The 18,755-nt window shown below is 47.9% G+C and overlaps 1 protein-coding gene across 3 annotated transcripts in view; it reads left to right on the top strand.

Annotated features, from left to right (window-relative positions):
* Positions 1–18,755, top strand: part of LOC116943054 (coronin-1C-like) — a 100,579-nt gene that overhangs the window by 40,934 nt on the left and 40,890 nt on the right. For all 3 annotated transcript variants that reach the window (XM_076059690.1, XM_076059689.1, XM_032955697.2), the window contains exon 2: positions 849–1,138. In XM_076059690.1, coding sequence (XP_075915805.1) covers positions 849–1,138 — 290 coding nt within the window. The remainder of the gene's footprint in view (positions 1–848; positions 1,139–18,755) is intronic.

The following is an 18,755-nucleotide window of genomic DNA, read 5'->3' as shown; positions in this document are numbered from 1 at the left end:
GCTAGCAACAGTGATAGTGTGTACCCACGTGGTGTTGTGTATTATCCTGATGGTGTTTGTTAACTAAAAGACGTACCTCAAAGTCTCACTGTCTCCGAGTTAGTCACTACACAAGCATCGTGTGCGCAAGGATTGATTTAAGTTGATGAATCAATGCATCGTCGCATTCAAAATGAAACGTGAAAAGAGAGCATTGTGGACATCAGCAGGGTGGAGGTTGCAATGGATGGGCCAGGATGGAGGAGGCCAGAAGGCCACCGAGACAGACACTCAGAAGTCGACAACTAAGGGGAATATCTAAATCCACTTGGTGGTGGTGGTGATGAGACCTTACCAGCGACCCTAAAGGTATTTAAACGCTAACGAGGGTGGAGAGCTAAAGCCAAATGGTGGATGGGAACGACGAGACTGTAAGAGCAGACCTCGGAGATCGAGTGTTGACTGTGCAATAGCTCAGAAATTATGGCACGGAGAAGGAAGCAATGGCGAGGGGACGGTCACATCAGCAATATTAGCCTTTTAATACGTAGGCCTTCGTGATATTTTTTACGTTGGGTTAGATCGCGTAAATATACAAATGTGTCGTTTAACCCGCCACCACCCAACGCAGCCAATTAGTAAGGTTTGTCACGGAAACATAACGTGCCCATTCGTTACTAGTACAGCACGCCGGTGTGCTGGAGAGAAAAGCCACAACATTTACAGTCTTGAGTACGACGTTATTAGCCTTGGTAAGCTCTGGATCTAAACAAAAAAAATCGAATATTAATTTGTTTCGAGTGCCTATGAGCGTTGTTTGATTGTTTTTTTGGGGGGGGGGGGTGGGAATTCCTCGTTCTTTGTTTCAGAACCGACGCCACCACTTGCCACCGCTCGTCGCGCGTGCTTTGCCACGTCCGTCCGTCCGTCGGCCCCTGGCGCCCCGGTGGGTGCGATGTCAGCTGCGCGCCGCGTCGTGCGGCAGAGCAAGTTCCGCCACGTGTTCGGGCAGGCGGCCCGGCCCGAGTTCTGCTACGAGGACGTGCGGGTGACGCGCACCACCTGGGACTCGCCGCTCTGCGCCATCAACCCTCGCTTCATCGCAATCCTCACCGACGCATCGGGCGGCGGCGCCTTCATAGTCCTGCCCATTGTCCGGGTCAGTCAGTCGGCATCACGGTGACGCAGATGTTCGCTGCCATCACCTGGCATACAGGAGTTGGGGGGGGGGTATTGGTTCGATCCCGACCCAGATGCCTGTGCTGTATATTTGGAGTTTGCGATGTCTCTCTCTCTCTCCCCGTAGTCGCATGGTTTTTTTTTTGCACCGGGCCCTACGGGTTTTCCCCTCCACGTTTAGAAACATATGTTGAAAGTATTTGGCTTCCTAGACATTCTTTTTCCACGTGATTAGCCACTTTGTTGAGCCATCGTTTGTGGCCAGATCGCTTCTGAAAAAAAAACAGCTGTACAGCTCAGTGGGCCTTACCTGGTGAAATAAAAAAAAATAGTTTAGTTTTAGTTTAAATGAGTGAGAGGGGCGCAACTGGTGGTGAGATGTCACGTCCCTCGCCAGGTCGTGCAGGACGTCATGGGTTCTATGCTGAGCCTGACGATGGTTTTGCCCTCCACATTTACCAACAGGTGTTGAGACGTAATCTCTATATATTCCCACATATCATATGCATGCAAATTATATTATCTATCGTGTGGCCAGATCACCTCTAAAAAAAAAATGTTATTAGCTTAATGGGATTTACCTGGTAAATCAAATTGTTTCGTTTTACGTTTTTGAGGAGAAAGAGACGGATAAAGATGGAGAGCGGAACAGGGTGAAGCCCATTGCCACGTTTCCATGGCCCCAAAACAGAAATAGGGCCCAGGTCTGAGTTTCCACCCCATGAAGCATCAGACTCCTTCCCTCTCCTCCGAAGTTGGCAGTTCGGGAAACGATGCTAAAAATATAACATTTTAATGAAAATGTTATCCAGTCATGGGTTATATTAAATTGATCACTCACATAGTCATACGTTATTTTGTATCTTATGTCATGTATGTGAAACATGAACGTGGCTGGAAAGTTGCGAATGTTGGCTCTTGAGCCAGTTCAGTGCTGGCTGCGACCACGAGGCGTTTTGCTCGCCTGGCCATCACATTCAGTACTTCGGGCATACATACACACACGCATATATTGAGCCCTTTTCTAAATGAACTGCTGGAGGCAGCCTCCTCCCTAGGATGTTGCTGGTCGTGGGGGGGGAGGGGGCATTTTACCGTACCATACTGCTCTGAGCGTGTTGGTGAAGGCAACGGCAAGCATAGCCATAGGGGCATGAAACTTGATTTGAAGCTTTCGTGACTGCAGGAATTACTCTTCTTTGGTTCTTTCGGTAAAGTCACGTAGAAAGGAAATAAATTAAATAATATAGTACGACGTTTTGTCTCTCTGCTTGTGTGTCCGTCTGTGTGTCTCCGTGTCTGTGTTGTGTGTCTCTCTCTGTGTGTCTCTGTGTTGTCTCTCTCTCTCTGCTTGTGTGTCCGTCTGTGTGTCTCCGTGTCTGTGTTGTGTGTCTCTCTCTGTGTGTCTCTGTGTTGTCTCTCTCTGCTTGTGTGTCCGTCTGTGTGTCTCCGTGTCTGTGTTGTGTGTCTCTCTCTCTCTGTGTCTCTGTGTTGTCTCTCTCTGCTTGTGTGTCCGTCTGTGTGTCTCCGTGTCTGTGTTGTGTGTCTCTCTCTCTGTCTCTGTGTTGTCTCTCTCTGCTTGTGGGTCTGTCTGTGTGTCTCCGTGTCTGTGTTGTGTGTCTCTCTCTGTGTGTCTCTGTGTTGTCTCTCTCTGCTTGGGTGTCCGTCTGTGTGTCTCCGTGTCTGTGTTGTGTGACTCTCTCTGTGTGTCTCTGTGTTGTCTCTCTCTGCTTGTGTGTCTGTGTGTCTCCGTGTCTGTGTTGTGTGTCTCTCTCTGTGTGTCTCTGTGTTGTCTCTCTTTGCTTGTGTGTCCGTCTGTGTGTCTCCGTGTCTGTGTTGTGTGTCTCTCTCTGTGTGTCTCTGTGTTGTCTCTCTGCTTGTGTGTCCGTCTGTGTGTCTCCGTGCCTGTGTTGTGTGTCTCTCTCTCTGTGTCTCTGTGTTGTCTCTCTCTGCTTGTGTGTCTCTCTGTGTGTCTCCGTGTCTGTGTTGTGTGTGTCTCTCTCTGTGTCTCTGTGTTGTCTCTCTCTGCTTGTGTGTCTTTCTGTGTCTCCGTGTCTGTGTTGTGTGTCTATCTATCTGTGTGTCTCTGTGTTGTCTCTCTCTGCTTGTGTGTCTGTCTGTATGTCTCCGTGTCTGTGTTGTGTGTCTCTCTCTGTGTGTCTCTATGTTGTCTCGCTCTGCTTGTCTGTCTGTGTGTCTCCGTGTCTGTGTTGTGTGTCTCTCTCTGTGTGTCTCTGTGTTGTTTCTCTCTGCTTGTGTGTCTGTCTGTGTGTCTCCGTGTCTGTGTTGTGTGTCTCTTTCTTTGTGTCTCTGTCTTGTCTCTCTCTGCTTGTGTGTCTTTCTGTGTGTCTCCGTGTCTGCGTTGTGTGTCTCTCTCTGTGTGTCTCTGTGATGTCTCTCTCTGCTTGTGTGTCTGTCTGTGTCTCCGTGTCTGTGTTGTGTGTCTCTCTCTGTGTGTCTCTGTGTTGTCTCTCTCTGCTTGTGTGTCTGTCTGTGTGTCTCCGTGTCTGTGTTGTGTGTCTCTCTCTGTGTGTCTCTGTGTTGTCTCTCTCTGCTTGTGTGTCTGTCTGTGTGTCTCCGTGTCTGTGTTGTGTCTCTCTCTGTGTGTCTCTGTGTTGTCTCTCTCTCTCTGCTTGTGTGTCTGTCTGTGTGTCTCCCTGTCTGTGTTGTGTGTCTCTCTCTGTGTGTCTCTGTGTTGTCTCTCTTTGCTTGTGTGTCTGTGTGTCTCCGTGTCTGTGTTGTGTGTCTCTCTCTGTGTGTCTCTGTGTTGTCTCTCTCTCTGCTTGTGTGTCCGTCTGTATGTAACCGTGTCTGTGTTGTGTGTCTCTCTCTGTGTGTCTCTGTGTTGTCTCTCTTTGCTTGTGTGTCCGTCTGTGTGTCTCCGTGTCTGTGTTGTGTGTCTCTCTCTGTGTGTCTCTGTGTTGTCTCTCTGCTTGTGTGTCCGTCTGTGTGTCTCCGTGCCTGTGTTGTGTGTCTCTCTCTCTGTGTCTCTGTGTTGTCTCTCTCTGCTTGTGTGTCTCTCTGTGTGTCTCCGTGTCTGTGTTGTGTGTGTCTCTCTCTGTGTCTCTGTGTTGTCTCTCTCTGCTTGTGTGTCTTTCTGTGTCTCCGTGTCTGTGTTGTGTGTCTATCTATCTGTGTGTCTCTGTGTTGTCTCTCTCTGCTTGTGTGTCTGTCTGTATGTCTCCGTGTCTGTGTTGTGTGTCTCTCTCTGTGTGTCTCTATGTTGTCTCGCTCTGCTTGTCTGTCTGTGTGTCTCCGTGTCTGTGTTGTGTGTCTCTCTCTGTGTGTCTCTGTGTTGTTTCTCTCTGCTTGTGTGTCTGTCTGTGTGTCTCCGTGTCTGTGTTGTGTGTCTCTCTCTTTGTGTCTCTGTCTTGTCTCTCTCTGCTTGTGTGTCTTTCTGTGTGTCTCCGTGTCTGCGTTGTGTGTCTCTCTCTGTGTGTCTCTGTGATGTCTCTCTCTGCTTGTGTGTCTGTCTGTGTCTCCGTGTCTGTGTTGTGTGTCTCTCTCTGTGTGTCTCTGTGTTGTCTCTCTCTGCTTGTGTGTCTGTCTGTGTGTCTCCGTGTCTGTGTTGTGTGTCTCTCTCTGTGTGTCTCTGTGTTGTCTCTCTCTGCTTGTGTGTCTGTCTGTGTGTCTCCGTGTCTGTGTTGTGTCTCTCTCTGTGTGTCTCTGTGTTGTCTCTCTCTCTCTGCTTGTGTGTCTGTCTGTGTGTCTCCCTGTCTGTGTTGTGTGTCTCTCTCTGTGTGTCTCTGTGTTGTCTCTCTTTGCTTGTGTGTCTGTGTGTCTCCGTGTCTGTGTTGTGTGTCTCTCTCTGTGTGTCTCTGTGTTGTCTCTCTCTCTGCTTGTGTGTCCGTCTGTATGTAACCGTGTCTGTGTTGTGTGTCTCTCTCTGTGTGTCTCTGTGTTGTCTCTCTCTCTCTGCTTGTGTGTCTGTCTGTGTGTCTCCGTGTCTGTGTTGTGTGTCTCTCTCTGTGTGTCTCTGTGTTGTCTCTCTCTCTGCTTGTGTGTCTGTCTGTGTGTCTCCGTGTCTGTGTTGTGTGTCTCTCTATCTGTGTGTCTCTTTGTTGTTTCTCTCTGCTTGTGTGTCTGTCTGTGTGTCTCCGTGTCTGTGTTGTGTGTCTCTCTCTGTGTGTCTCTGTCTTGTCTCTCTGCTTGTGTGTCTTTCTGTGTGTCTCCGTGTCTGTGTTGTGTGTCTCTCTCTGTGTCTCTGTGTTGTCTCTCTCTGCTTGTGTATCTGTGTGTGTGTCTCCGTGTCTGTGTTGTGTGTCTCTCTCTGTGTGTCTCTGTGTTGTCTCTCTCTGCTTGTGTGTCTCTCTGTGTGTCTCCGTGTCTGTGTTGTGTGTGTCTCTGTGTTGTCTCTCTCTGCTTGTGTGTCTCTCTGTGTGTCTCCGTGTTTGTGTTGTGTGTCTCTCTCTGTGTGTCTCTGTGTTGTCTCTCTCTGCTTGTGTGTCTGTCTGTGTCTCCGTGTCTGTATTGTGTGTCTCTCTCTGTGTGTCTCTGTGTTGTCTCTCTCTGCTTGTGTGTCTGTCTGTGTGTCTCCGTGTCTGTGTTGTGTGTCTCTCTCTGTGTGTCTCTGTGTTGTCTCTCTCTGCTTGTGTGTCTGTCTGTGTGTCTCCGTGTCTGTGTTGTGTTGTGTGTCTCTCTCTGTGTGTCTCTGTGTTGTCTCTCTCTTTCTGCTTGTGTGTCCGTTTGTGTGTCTCCGTGTCTGTGTTGTGTGTCTCTCTCTGTGTGTCTCTGTGTTGTCCCTCTCTGCTTGTGTCTTTCTGTGTGTCTCCGTGTCTGTGTTGTGTGTCTCCCTCTGTGTGTCTCTGTGTTGTCTCTCTCTGCTTGTGTGTCTGTCTGTATGTCTCCGTGTCTGTGTTGTGTGTCTCTCTCTGTGTGTCTCTATGTTGTCTCGCTCTGCTTGTCTGTCTGTGTGTCTCCGTGTCTGTGTTGTGTGTCTCTCTCTGTGTGTCTCCGTGTTGTTTCTCTCTGCTTGTGTGTCTGTCTGTGTGTCTCCGTGTCTGTGTTGTGTGTCTCTCTCTTTGTGTCTCTGTCTTGTCTCTCTCTGCTTGTGTGTCTTTCTGTGTGTCTCCGTGTCTGCGTTGTGTGTCTCTCTCTGTGTGTCTCTGTGATGTCTCTCTCTGCTTGTGTGTCTGTCTGTGTCTCCGTGTCTGTGTTGTGTGTCTCTCTCTGTGTGTCTCTGTGTTGTCTCTCTCTGCTTGTGTGTCTGTCTGTGTGTCTCCGTGTCTGTGTTGTGTGTCTCTCTCTGTGTGTCTCTGTGTTGTCTCTCTCTCTCTGCTTGTGTGTCTGTCTGTGTGTCTCCCTGTCTGTGTTGTGTGTCTCTCTCTGTGTGTCTCTGTGTTGTCTCTCTTTGCTTGTGTGTCTGTGTGTCTCCGTGTCTGTGTTGTGTGTCTCTCTCTGTGTGTCTCTGTGTTGTCTCTCTCTCTGCTTGTGTGTCCGTCTGTATGTAACCGTGTCTGTGTTGTGTGTCTCTCTCTGTGTGTCTCTGTGTTGTCTCTCTCTCTCTGCTTGTGTGTCTGTCTGTGTGTCTCCGTGTCTGTGTTGTGTGTCTCTCTCTGTGTGTCTCTGTGTTGTCTCTCTCTCTGCTTGTGTGTCTGTCTGTGTGTCTCCGTGTCTGTGTTGTGTGTCTCTCTATCTGTGTGTCTCTTTGTTGTTTCTCTCTGCTTGTGTGTCTGTCTGTGTGTCTCCGTGTCTGTGTTGTGTGTCTCTCTCTGTGTGTCTCTGTCTTGTCTCTCTGCTTGTGTGTCTTTCTGTGTGTCTCCGTGTCTGTGTTGTGTGTCTCTCTCTGTGTCTCTGTGTTGTCTCTCTCTGCTTGTGTATCTGTGTGTGTGTCTCCGTGTCTGTGTTGTGTGTCTCTCTCTGTGTGTCTCTGTGTTGTCTCTCTCTGCTTGTGTGTCTCTCTGTGTGTCTCCGTGTCTGTGTTGTGTGTGTCTCTGTGTTGTCTCTCTCTGCTTGTGTGTCTCTCTGTGTGTCTCCGTGTTTGTGTTGTGTGTCTCTCTCTGTGTGTCTCTGTGTTGTCTCTCTCTGCTTGTGTGTCTGTCTGTGTCTCCGTGTCTGTATTGTGTGTCTCTCTCTGTGTGTCTCTGTGTTGTCTCTCTCTGCTTGTGTGTCTGTCTGTGTGTCTCCGTGTCTGTGTTGTGTGTCTCTCTCTGTGTGTCTCTGTGTTGTCTCTCTCTGCTTGTGTGTCTGTCTGTGTGTCTCCGTGTCTGTGTTGTGTTGTGTGTCTCTCTCTGTGTGTCTCTGTGTTGTCTCTCTCTTTCTGCTTGTGTGTCCGTTTGTGTGTCTCCGTGTCTGTGTTGTGTGTCTCTCTCTGTGTGTCTCTGTGTTGTCCCTCTCTGCTTGTGTCTTTCTGTGTGTCTCCGTGTCTGTGCTGTGTGTCTCTCTCTGTGTGTCTCTGTGTTGTCTCTCTCTCTGCTTGTGTGTCCGTCTGTGTGTCTCTGTGTCTGTGTTGTGTGTCTCTCTCTGTGTGCCTCTGTGTTGTCTCTCTCTCTCTGCTTGTGTGTCTGTGTGTCTCCGTGTCTGTGTTGTCTGTCTCTCTCTGTGTATCTTTGTGTTGTCTCTCTCTCTGCTTGTGTGTCTGTCTGTGTGTCTCCGTGTCTGTGTTTTGTCTCTCTCTCAAATTTAGTTCTACCTGATGACGGTTGCTTGTGTTGCAATTGAAACGTCGTACTATATTATTTAATTTATTTTCTTTCTACGTCACTTTACCCATAGGAGCATAGTACAGGCAACAATTATTTATTTCCCTCACTGTCCCTTCCTGCCCTGGCAACTTCGCACTCGCTGATGATTAATCAAAGCCTGCACATTCCAAAGTGATACAGGAAAATATGTGGTATATATATTATTGGTTCTTTCGGTAAAGTCACCACGTAGAAGGGAAACAATAAAATAATAAAAATATAAAACAATAAAATTCTCACGACGTTTCGACTGCAACACAAGCAATCATCATCAGGTGTGAAAACCACAGCAAGAAAATTTTAAATATTTTCTTGAAAAATTGTCTTGTTGTGGTTTTCACACCTGATGATGATTGCTTGCGTTGCAGTCGAAACGTCGTGAGAATTGTATTGTTTTTATATTTTTGTTATTTTATTGTTTCCCTTCTACGTGGTGGTGACTTTACCGAAAGAACCAAGAATATGAATCCCTGCAGTCACGAAAGCTTTAAATAAAAAAATAATATATGTGGTGTTTACTTCATGCTCATCATCATCATCAGTTGCTTGCCCTTGGCCGGAGCGTGGCAGTCCCCACGGACACGACGCTACTAGGCGACCCTTTTTCTTATTATTCTTTACTATATATATTACTCTTTACTATATATTTTTTTTGTTACCAGTTAAGACCCACTGAGCTATATAGCTCGTTTTACACGCTTCTATTTAACTCACTCTGTCTGTTGTCGTATCCTCGAATCTCGTAACTCAATTTTAACCCGCTTCCCAATGCGCTGTCGACTGCAAAACTTGGGTATGCTTGTGTCATGCCGACGACGATGCTACATTCTATCATTAACATACAATTCAAACAATCTTTTTTTTTGTCGGCTTGGGTCTAATTGTCCACTGCTCAACTGACGTTGCCTCTAAACCACCACGGGCCCCCCCCCTTACGTTGTGGCAAGCGTCAGGACCACTTCCTGGAGTCGTGGAGTTTTGACATTTGCCAGTACGGTACATCTCCATTGGTTCTTTCGGTAAAGTCACCACGTAGAATGAGAATAAAATGATAAATTGATAAAATAACAATAACGCAATAAAATTCTCACGACGTTTCGGCCACAACACAAGCGGCCTTCGTCAGGTGAAGGGACGAGACTGATGAAGGCCGCTTGTGTTGTGGCCGAAACGTCGTGATAATTTTATTGTGTTATTTTATTTTATCAATTTCGTATTTTATTCTCATTCTACGTGGTGACTTTACCGAAAGAACCAAAGAAGATGAATCCTTGCAGTCACGAAAGCTTTAAATCAAAAGAGTACGGTACATTTAATGAAAGCGTGTTTAAAAAAAAAGTATTTTTTTAAATATTTACTTATTTTTTCAGTAGCGACTTGGCGATCACAAATGATAGCTCACCGAAGTGGCTTATCGTCGCGTGGAAATTTAAAGCAGCCAAATACTCTACACGGCATGACGTTGATGATAAATTATAAAGAGGGGAAAAACCGGAGGACCCGGAGGAAAAAAATCCACGCGACCACGGGGGGGGGGGGGGGGGAGAGAGAGAGAGACGTGAAATCGGTGGCTCCAAATATACAGCAGGCATTGTCAGCGTTGGGATGAAACCCACAACCTCCTTGCATACCGGGCGAGGGAGTTAACATCTTTGCCAGGTGACCCTGTTTATCCTGAGCGCGCAGCCACACTTGAGCACAGTCCACGACCGTGGCATTTGACGTCAGCTCCCAGCAGCAGCGTGTGGCCACGTAAAGCGTGGTCGTCCTAACGGTGGAGGTGGAGGGGGCGTGGGGGAGCTTTCAACGAGTGACCGTCTGGGCAATGCACTTTCCGGGAAGCTCTTTAAAAAAAAAATTGGGAGTGCCTTTTTTTCTTTCAGGGGAAAGAATGCCCCAGCTCGAAATATATAGCAGTGGTGGGGGGGGGGGGGCACCTGACTGGACTTAAGTGTACGTTCCACTACCAAACCTTGCGACTAATGGCTTAGCGTGCTTGGCATGTGCCCTGGTGCAATGAATGAATTGGGGCCCGCCGCCGTGTTCAATTTCGCCCCCCGCTGCCCTTCTCTTCATGGCCTGGTGCCTGGGCCTCTCCAGCCCAGTCGTGGTGTAGCCAACTACTAAATTTAATTAATTTTGTTGTCAATAAATCAATTTGTTGCGTGTGCTTTTTTTTGTATATGTATATAACAAAAAACATCTTCCTTGTATCCAGCCTGGACACACATTTATGTCTGATGAATTTGTCATCATTTACATAAAGTAATAGGGGAAATGGATCCGCCGATGTTCTGCATGTTTCTGATGGTGTGCTCTGTATCCCATGCGGTGGTGGTGGTTGTGATGACGACAGTGTCACGTGTTCTGTATGGCAGTGATCGTGGTGTTTCCTCTGTAATTCTGCGGCGGTTGTGATGGTAAACGTGGTGGTGTTGATGGTGGTGGCAGTGGTGGGAGTGGTGGTGCCAATGCTGTTCTCTATGACGGTGATGTTATTGTTGATGTTGGTTGTAACGTTGTTGTTGTTATTGGTAATGGTGGTATTAATGGTGGTTGTAGTGTTGTTAATAGTGGTCGTAGTGTTGTTGTTGATGGTATTGATGGTGCTTGTAATGTTGTTGTCGTTGATGTTGCTGATGGTGGTGGTTGTTGTGTTCTTCATGGCGGTTGTAGCGTTGTTGATGGTATTATTGTTGATGGTGGCGTTGAAGGTGGTGTTGACGGTGTCATTGTTGACGGTGGTGTTGACGGTGTCATTGCTGCTGGTGGTGTTGATGGTGTGATTGTTGATGGTGGTGTTGATGGTGGTGTTGATGGTGTCACTGTTAACGGTGGTGTGGATGGTGTGATTGTTGATGGTGGTGTTGACGGTGGTGTTGACGGTGGTGTTGATGGTGTGATTGTTGATGGTGGTGTTGATGGTGGTGTTGACGGTGTGATTGTTGATGGTGGTGTTGACTGTGGTGTTGATGGTGGAGTTGATGGTGGTGTTGATGGTGGTGTTGATGGTGGTGTTGACGGTGTAATTGTTGATGGCGGTGTTGATGGTGGTGTTGATGGTGGTGTTGACGGTGGTGTTGACGGTGGTGGTGATGGTGGTGTTGATGGTGGTGTTGAAGGTGGTGTTGATGGTGGTGTTGATGGTGGTGTTGATGGTGGTGTTGACGGTGGTGTTGACGGTGTTGATGGTGGTGTTGATGGTGGTGTTGATGGTGTGATTGTTGATGGTGGTGTTGATGGTGGTGTTGATGGTGGTGTTGATGGTGTGATTGTTGATGGTGGTGTTGATGGTGGTGTTGATGGTGGTGTTGATGGTGTGATTGTTGATGGTGGTGTTGATGGTGGTGTTGACGGTGGTGTTGACGGTGTTGATGGTGGTGTTGATGGTGTGATTGTTGATGGTGGAGTTAACGGTGGTGTTGATGGTGGTGTTGATGGTGGTGTTGACGGTGGTGTTGATGGTGTGATTGTTGATGGTGTGATTGTTGATGGTGGTGTTGACGGTGGTGTTGATGGTGTGATTGTTGATGGTGGTGTTGACGGTGGTGTTGATGGTGTGATTGTTGATGGTGTGATTGTTGATGGTGATGTTGACGGTGATGTTGACGGTGGTGTTGATGATGTGATTGTTGATGGTGTGATTGTTGATGGTGGTGTTGATGGTGGTGTTGACGGTGGTGTTGATGGTGGTCTTGATGGTGGTGTTGATGGTGGTGTTGATGGTGTGATTGTTGATGGTGGTGTTGATGGTGGTGTTGATGGTGTGATTGTTGATGGTGGTGTTGACGGTGGTGTTGACGGTGGTGTTGATGGTGGTGTTGACGGTGGTGTTGACGGTGGTGTTGATAGTGGTGTTGATGGTGGTGTTGATGATGGTGGTGACGGTGGTGTTGATGGTGGTGTTGATGGTGTGATTGTTGATGGTGGTGTTGATGGTGGTGTTGATGGTGGTGTTGATGGTGTGATTGTTGATGGTGGTGTTGATGGTGGTGTTGATGGTGGTGTTGATGACGGTGTTGATGGTGTGATTGCTGATGGTGGTGTTGGTGGTGGTGTTGATGGTGTGATTGTTGATGGTGGTGTTGATGGTGGTGTTGATGGTGGTGTTGACGGTGGTGTTGATGGTGTGATTGTTGATGGTGGTGTTGATGATGGTGGTGGTGTTGATGGTGGTGTTGATGGTGGTGTTGATGGTGGTGTTGATGGTGGTGTTGACGGTGGTGTTGATGGTGTGATTGTTGATGGTGGTGTTGATGATGGTGGTGGTGTTGATGGTGATGTTGATGGTGGTGTTGATGGTGGTGTTGATGGTGGTGTTGATGGTGGTGTTAATTGTGGTGTTGATGGTGGTGTTGACGGTTATGTTGATGGTCGTGTTGATGGTGGTGTTGATGGTGTTATTGTTGATGGTGGTGTTGATAGTGGTGTTGATGGTCGTGTTGACGGTGTGATTGTTGATGGTGGTGTTGATGGTGGTGTTGATGGTGGTGTTGACGGTGTGATTGTTGATGGTGGTGTTGATGGTGGTGTTGATGGTGGTGTTGACGGTGGTGTTGATGGTGGTGTTGACGGTGGTGTTGATGGTGTTATTGTTGATGGTGGTGTTGATAATGGTGGTGTTGATGGTGGTGTTGATAGTGGTGTTGATGGTGGTGTTGATGGTGGTGTTAATGGTGGTGTTGATGGTGGTGTTGATGGTGTGATTGTTGATGGTGGTGTTGATGGTGGTGTTGATGGTGGTGTTGATGATGGTGTTGATGGTGTGATTGCTGATGGTGGTGTTGGTGGTGGTGTTGATGGTGGTGTTTATGGTGGTGTTGATGGTGGTGTTGACGGTGGTGTTGATGGTGTGATTGTTGACGGTGGTGTTGATGGTGGTGTTGATGGTGGTGTTGACAGTGGTGTTGATGGTGTGATTGTTGATGGTGGTGTTGATGATGGTGGTGGTGTTGATGGTGGTGTTGATGGTGGTGTTGATGGTGGTGTTGACGGTAGTGTTGATGGTGGTGTTGACGGTGGTGTTGATGGTGTGATTGTTGATGGTGGTGTTGATGATGGTAGTGGTGGTGTTGATGGTGGTGTTGATGGTGGTGTTGATGGTGGTGTTGATGGTGGTGTTGATGGTGTTGTTAATGGTGGTGTTGATGGTAGTGTTGACGGTTGTGTTGATGGTCGTGTTGATGGTGGTGTTGATGGTGTTATTGTTGATGGTGGTGTTGATAGTGGTGTTGATGGTGGTGTTGACGGTGTGATTGTTGATGGTGGTGTTGATGGTGGTGTTGATGGTGGTGTTGACGGTGTGATTGTTGATGGTGGTGTTGATGGTGGTGTTGATGGTGGTGTTGATGGTGGTGTTGACGGTGGTGTTGATGGTGGTGTTGACGGTGGTGTTGATGGTGTGATTGTTGATGGTGGTGTTGATGATGGTGGTGGTGGTGTTGATGGTGGTGTTGATGGTGGTGTTGATGGTGGTGTTGATGGTGGTGTTGATGGTGGTGTTGATGGTGTGATTATTAATGGTGGTGTTGACGGTTGTGTTGATGGTCGTGTTGATGGTGGTGTTGATGGTGTTATTGTTGATGGTGGTGTTGATAGTGGTGTTGATGGTGGTGTTGACGGTGTGATTGTTGATGGTGGTGTTGATGGTGGTGTTGATGGTGGTGTTGACGGTATGATTGTTGATGGTGGTGTTGATGGTGGTGTTGATGGTGGTGGTGTTGATGGTGTGATTGATGATGGTGGTGTTGATGGTGGTGTTGATGGTGGTGTTGACGGTGGTGTTGATGGTGGTGTTGACGGTGGTGTTGATGGTGTGATTGTTGATGGTGGTGTTGATGATGGTGGTGGTGGTGTTGATGGTGGTGTTGATGGTGGTGTTGATGGTAGTGTTGATGGTGGTGTTAATGGTGGTGTTGATGGTGGTGTTGATGGTGTGATTGTTAATGGTGGTGTTGACGGTTGTGTTGATGGTCGTGTTGATGGTGGTGTTGATGGTGTTATTGTTGATGGTGGTGTTAATAGTGGTGTTGATGGTGGTGTTGACGGTGTGATTGTTGATGGTGGTGTTGATGGTGGTGTTGATGGTGGTGTTGACGGTGTGATTGTTGATGGTGGTGTTGATGGTGGTGTTGATGGTGGTGTTGATGGTGGTGGTGGTGTTGATGGTGTGATTGATGATGGTGGTGGTGTTGATGGTGGTGTTGATGGTGGTGTTGATGGTGGTGTTGATGGTGTTATTGTTGATGATGGTGTTGAAGGTGGTGTTGACGGTGGTGTTGACGGTGGTGTTGATGGTGGTGTTGAAGGTGGTGTTGATGGTGGTGTTGATAGTGTTATTGTTGAAGGTGGTGTTGAAGGTGGTGTTGATGGTGGTGTTGATGATGTCACTGTTGATGGTGGTGTTGATGGTGGTGTTGATGGTGTTATTGTTGAAGGTGGTGTTGACGGTGGTGTTGATGGTGGTGTTGATGGTGGTGTTGATGGTGGTGTTGAAGGTGGTGTTGACGGTGGTTTTGATGGTGGTGTTGAAGGTGGTGTTGATGGTGGTGTTGATGGTGGTGTTGATGGTGGTGTTGGCGGTGTCACTGTTGATGGTGGTGTTGATGGTGTTATTGATGGTGGTGTTGATGGTGTTATTGTTGACGGTGGTGTTGATGGTGGTGTTGATGGTGTTATTGATGGTGGTGTTGATGGTGTTATTGTTGACGGTGGTGTTGACGGTGGTGTTGATGGTGGTGTTGACGGTGGTGTTGATGGTGGTGTTGATGGTGGTGTTGATGGTGTTATTGATGGTGGTGTTGATGGTGTTATTGTTGACGGTGGTGTTGACGGTGGTGTTGACGGTGGTGTTGATGGTGGTGTTAAAGGTGGTGTTGATGGTGGTGTTGATGGTGGTGTTGATGGTGTTATTGATGGTGGTGTTGATGGTGTTATTGTTGACGGTGGTGTTGACGGTGGTGTTGAAGGTGGTGTTGACGGTGGTGTTGAAGGTGGTGTTGATGGTGGTGTTGATGGTGGTGTTGACGGTGGTGTTGACGGTGGTGTTGACGGTGGTGTTGATGGTGGTGTTGATGGTGTGATTGTTGATGGTGGTGTTGATGGTGGTGTTGATGGTGGTGTTGATGGTGTGATTGTTGATGGTGGTGTTGATGGTGGTGTTGATGGTGGTGTTGATGATGGTGTTGATGGTGTGATTGCTGATGGTGGTGTTGGTGGTGGTGTTGATGGTGGTGTTGATGGTAGTGTTGATGGTGGTGTTGACGGTGGTGTTGATGGTGTGATTGTTGACGGTGTTGTTGATGGTGGTGTTGATGGTGGTGTTGACGGTGGTGTTGATGGTGTGATTGTTGATGGTGGTGTTGATGATGGTGGTGGTGTTGATGGTGGTGTTGATGGTTGTGTTGATGGTGGTGTTGACGGTAGTGTTGATGGTGGTGTTGACGGTGGTGTTGATGGTGTGATTGTTGATGGTGGTGTTGATGATGGTGGTGGTGGTGGTGTTGATGGTGATGTTAATGGTGGTGTTGATGGTGGTGTTGATGGTGGTGTTGATGGTGGTGTTAATGGTGGTGTTGATGGTGGTGTTGACGGTTGTGTTGATGGTCGTGTTGATGGTGGTGTTGATGGTGGTGTTGATTGTGTGATTGTTGATGGTGGTGTTGATGATGGTGGTGGTGGTGGTGTTGATGGTGATGTTGATGGTGGTGTTGATAGTGGTGTTGATGGTCGTGTTGACGGTGTGATTGTTGATGGTGGTGTTGATGGTGGTGTTGATGGTGGTGTTGACGGTGTGATTGTTGATGGTGGTGTTGATGGTGGTGTTGATGGTGGTGTTGATGGTGGTGTTGACGGTGGTGTTGATGGTGATGTTGACGGTGGTGTTGATGGTGTTATTGTTGATGGTGGTGTTGATGATGGTGGTGTTGATGGTGGTGTTGATGGTGGTGTTGATGGTGGTGTTGATGGTGGTGTTGATGGTGGTGTTGATGGTGGTGTTGAAGGTGGTGTTGACGGTGGTTTTGATGGTGGTGTTGAAGGTGGTGTTGATGGTGGTGTTGATGGTGGTGTTGATGGTGGTGTTGGCGGTGTCACTGTTGATGGTGGTGTTGATGGTGTTATTGATGGTGGTTTTGATGGTGTTATTGTTGATGGTGGTGTTGATGGTGGTGTTGATGGTGTTATTGATGGTGGTGTTGATGGTGTTATTGTTGACTGTGGTGTTGACGGTGGTGTTGATGGTGGTGTTGACGGTGGTGTTGATGGTGGTGTTGATGGTGGTGTTGATGGTGTTATTGATGGTGGTGTTGATGGTGTTATTGTTGACGGTGGTGTTGACGGTGGTGTTGACGGTGGTGTTGATGGTGGTGTTAAAGGTGGTGTTGATGGTGGTGTTGATGGTGGTGTTGATGGTGTTATTGATGGTGGTGTTGATGGTGTTATTGTTGACGGTGGTGTTGACGGTGGTGTTGAAGGTGGTGTTGACGGTGGTGTTGAAGGTGGTGTTGATGGTGGTGTTGATGGTGGTGTTGACGGTGGTGTTGACGGTGGTGTTGACGGTGGTGTTGATGGTGGTGTTGATGGTGTGATTGTTGATGGTGGTGTTGATGGTGGTGTTGATGGTGGTGTTGATGGTGTGATTGTTGATGGTGGTGTTGATGGTGGTGTTGATGGTGGTGTTGATGATGGTGTTGATGGTGTGATTGCTGATGGTGGTGTTGGTGGTGGTGTTGATGGTGGTGTTGATGGTAGTGTTGATGGTGGTGTTGACGGTGGTGTTGATGGTGTGATTGTTGACGGTGTTGTTGATGGTGGTGTTGATGGTGGTGTTGACGGTGGTGTTGATGGTGTGATTGTTGATGGTGGTGTTGATGATGGTGGTGGTGTTGATGGTGGTGTTGATGGTGGTGTTGATGGTGGTGTTGACGGTAGTGTTGATGGTGGTGTTGACGGTGGTGTTGATGGTGTGATTGTTGATGGTGGTGTTGATGATGGTGGTGGTGGTGGTGTTGATGGTGATGTTAATGGTGGTGTTGATGGTGGTGTTGATGGTGGTGTTGATGGTGGTGTTAATGGTGGTGTTGATGGTGGTGTTGACGGTTGTGTTGATGGTCGTGTTGATGGTGGTGTTGATGGTGGTGTTGATTGTGTGATTGTTGATGGTGGTGTTGATGATGGTGGTGGTGGTGGTGTTGATGGTGATGTTGATGGTGGTGTTGATAGTGGTGTTGATGGTCGTGTTGACGGTGTGATTGTTGATGGTGGTGTTGATGGTGGTGTTGATGGTGGTGTTGACGGTGTGATTGTTGACGGTGGTGTTGATGGTGGTGTTGATGGTGTTATTGATGGTGGTGTTGATGGTGTTATTGTTGACGGTGGTGTTGACGGTGGTGTTGATGGTGGTGTTGAAGGTGGTGTTGATGGTGGTGTTGATGGTGGTGTTGATGGTGGTGTTGACGGTGGTGTTGATGGTGATGTTGACGGTGGTGTTGATGGTGTTATTGTTGATGGTGGTGTTGATGATGGTGGTGTTGATGGTGGTGTTGATGGTGGTGTTGATGGTGGTGTTGATGGTGGTGTTAATGGTGGTGTTGATGGTGGTGTTGATGGTGTGATTGTTGATGGTGGTGTTGATGGTGGTGTTGATGGTGGTGTTGATGATGGTGTTGATGGTGTGATTGCTTATGGTGGTGTTGGTGGTGGTGTTGATGGTGGTGTTTATGGTGGTGTTGATGGTGGTGTTGACGGTGGTGTTGATGGTGTGATTGTTGACGGTGGTGTTGATGGTGGTGTTGATGGTGGTGTTGACAGTGGTGTTGATGGTGTGATTGTTGATGGCGGTGTTGATGATGGTGGTGGTGTTGATGGTGGTGTTGATGGTGGTGTTGATGGTGGTGTTGACGGTAGTGTTGATGGTGGTGTTGACGGTGGTGTTGATGGTGTGATTGTTGATGGTGGTGTTGATGATGGTAGTGGTGGTGTTGATGGTGGTGTTGATGGTGTTGTTAATGGTGGTGTTGATGGTAGTGTTGACGGTTGTGTTGATGGTCGTGTTGATGGTGGTGTTGATGGTGTTATTGTTGATGGTGGTGTTGATAGTGGTGTTGATGGTGGTGTTGATGGTGTGATTGTTGATGGTGGTGTTGATGGTGGTGTTGATGGTGGTGTTGACGGTGTGATTGTTGATGGTGGTGTTGATGGTGGTGTTGATGGTGGTGTTGATGGTGGTGTTGACAGTGGTGTTGATGGTGGTGTTGACGGTGGTGTTGATGGTGTGATTGTTGATGGTGGTGTTAATGATGGTGGTGTTGATGGTGGTGTTGATGGTGGTGTTGATGGTGGTGTTAATGGTGGTGTTGATGGTGGTGTTGATGGTGTGATTATTAATGGTGGTGTTGACGGTTGTGTTGATGGTCGTGTTGATGGCGGTGTTGATTGTGTTATTGTTGATGGAGGTGTTGATAGTGGTGTTGATGGTGGTGTTGACGGTGTGATTGTTGATGGTGGTGTTGATGGTGGTGTTGATGGTGGTGTTGATGGTGGTGGTGTTGATGGTGTGATTGTTGATGGTGGTGTTGATGGTGGTGTTGATGGTGGTGTTGACGGTGGTGTTGATGGTGGTGTTGACTGTGGTGTTGATCGTGTGATTGTTGATGGTGGTGTTGATGATGGTGGTGGTGGTGGTGTTGATGGTGGTGTTGATGGTGGTGTTGATGGTGGTGTTGATGGTGGTGTTAATGGTGGTGTTGATGGTGGTGTTGATGGTGTGATTGTTAATGGTGGTGTTGACGGTTGTGTTGATGGTCGTGTTGATGGTGGTGTTGATGGTGTTATTGTTGATGGTGGTTTTGATAGTGGTGTTGATGGTGGTGTTGACGGTGTGATTGTTGATGGTGGTGTTGATGGTGGTGTTGA

Source organism: Petromyzon marinus, chromosome 1, assembly GCF_048934315.1.
Source record: "Petromyzon marinus isolate PM22_M1 ecotype Great Lakes invasive population chromosome 1, UKy_Petmar_22M1.pri1.0, whole genome shotgun sequence".
In the NCBI taxonomy this organism is placed as follows: domain Eukaryota; kingdom Metazoa; phylum Chordata; class Hyperoartia; order Petromyzontiformes; family Petromyzontidae; genus Petromyzon; species Petromyzon marinus.
Note: the sequence above shows the minus strand (reverse complement) of the source record. Positions and strands in the feature narration are given on the sequence as shown.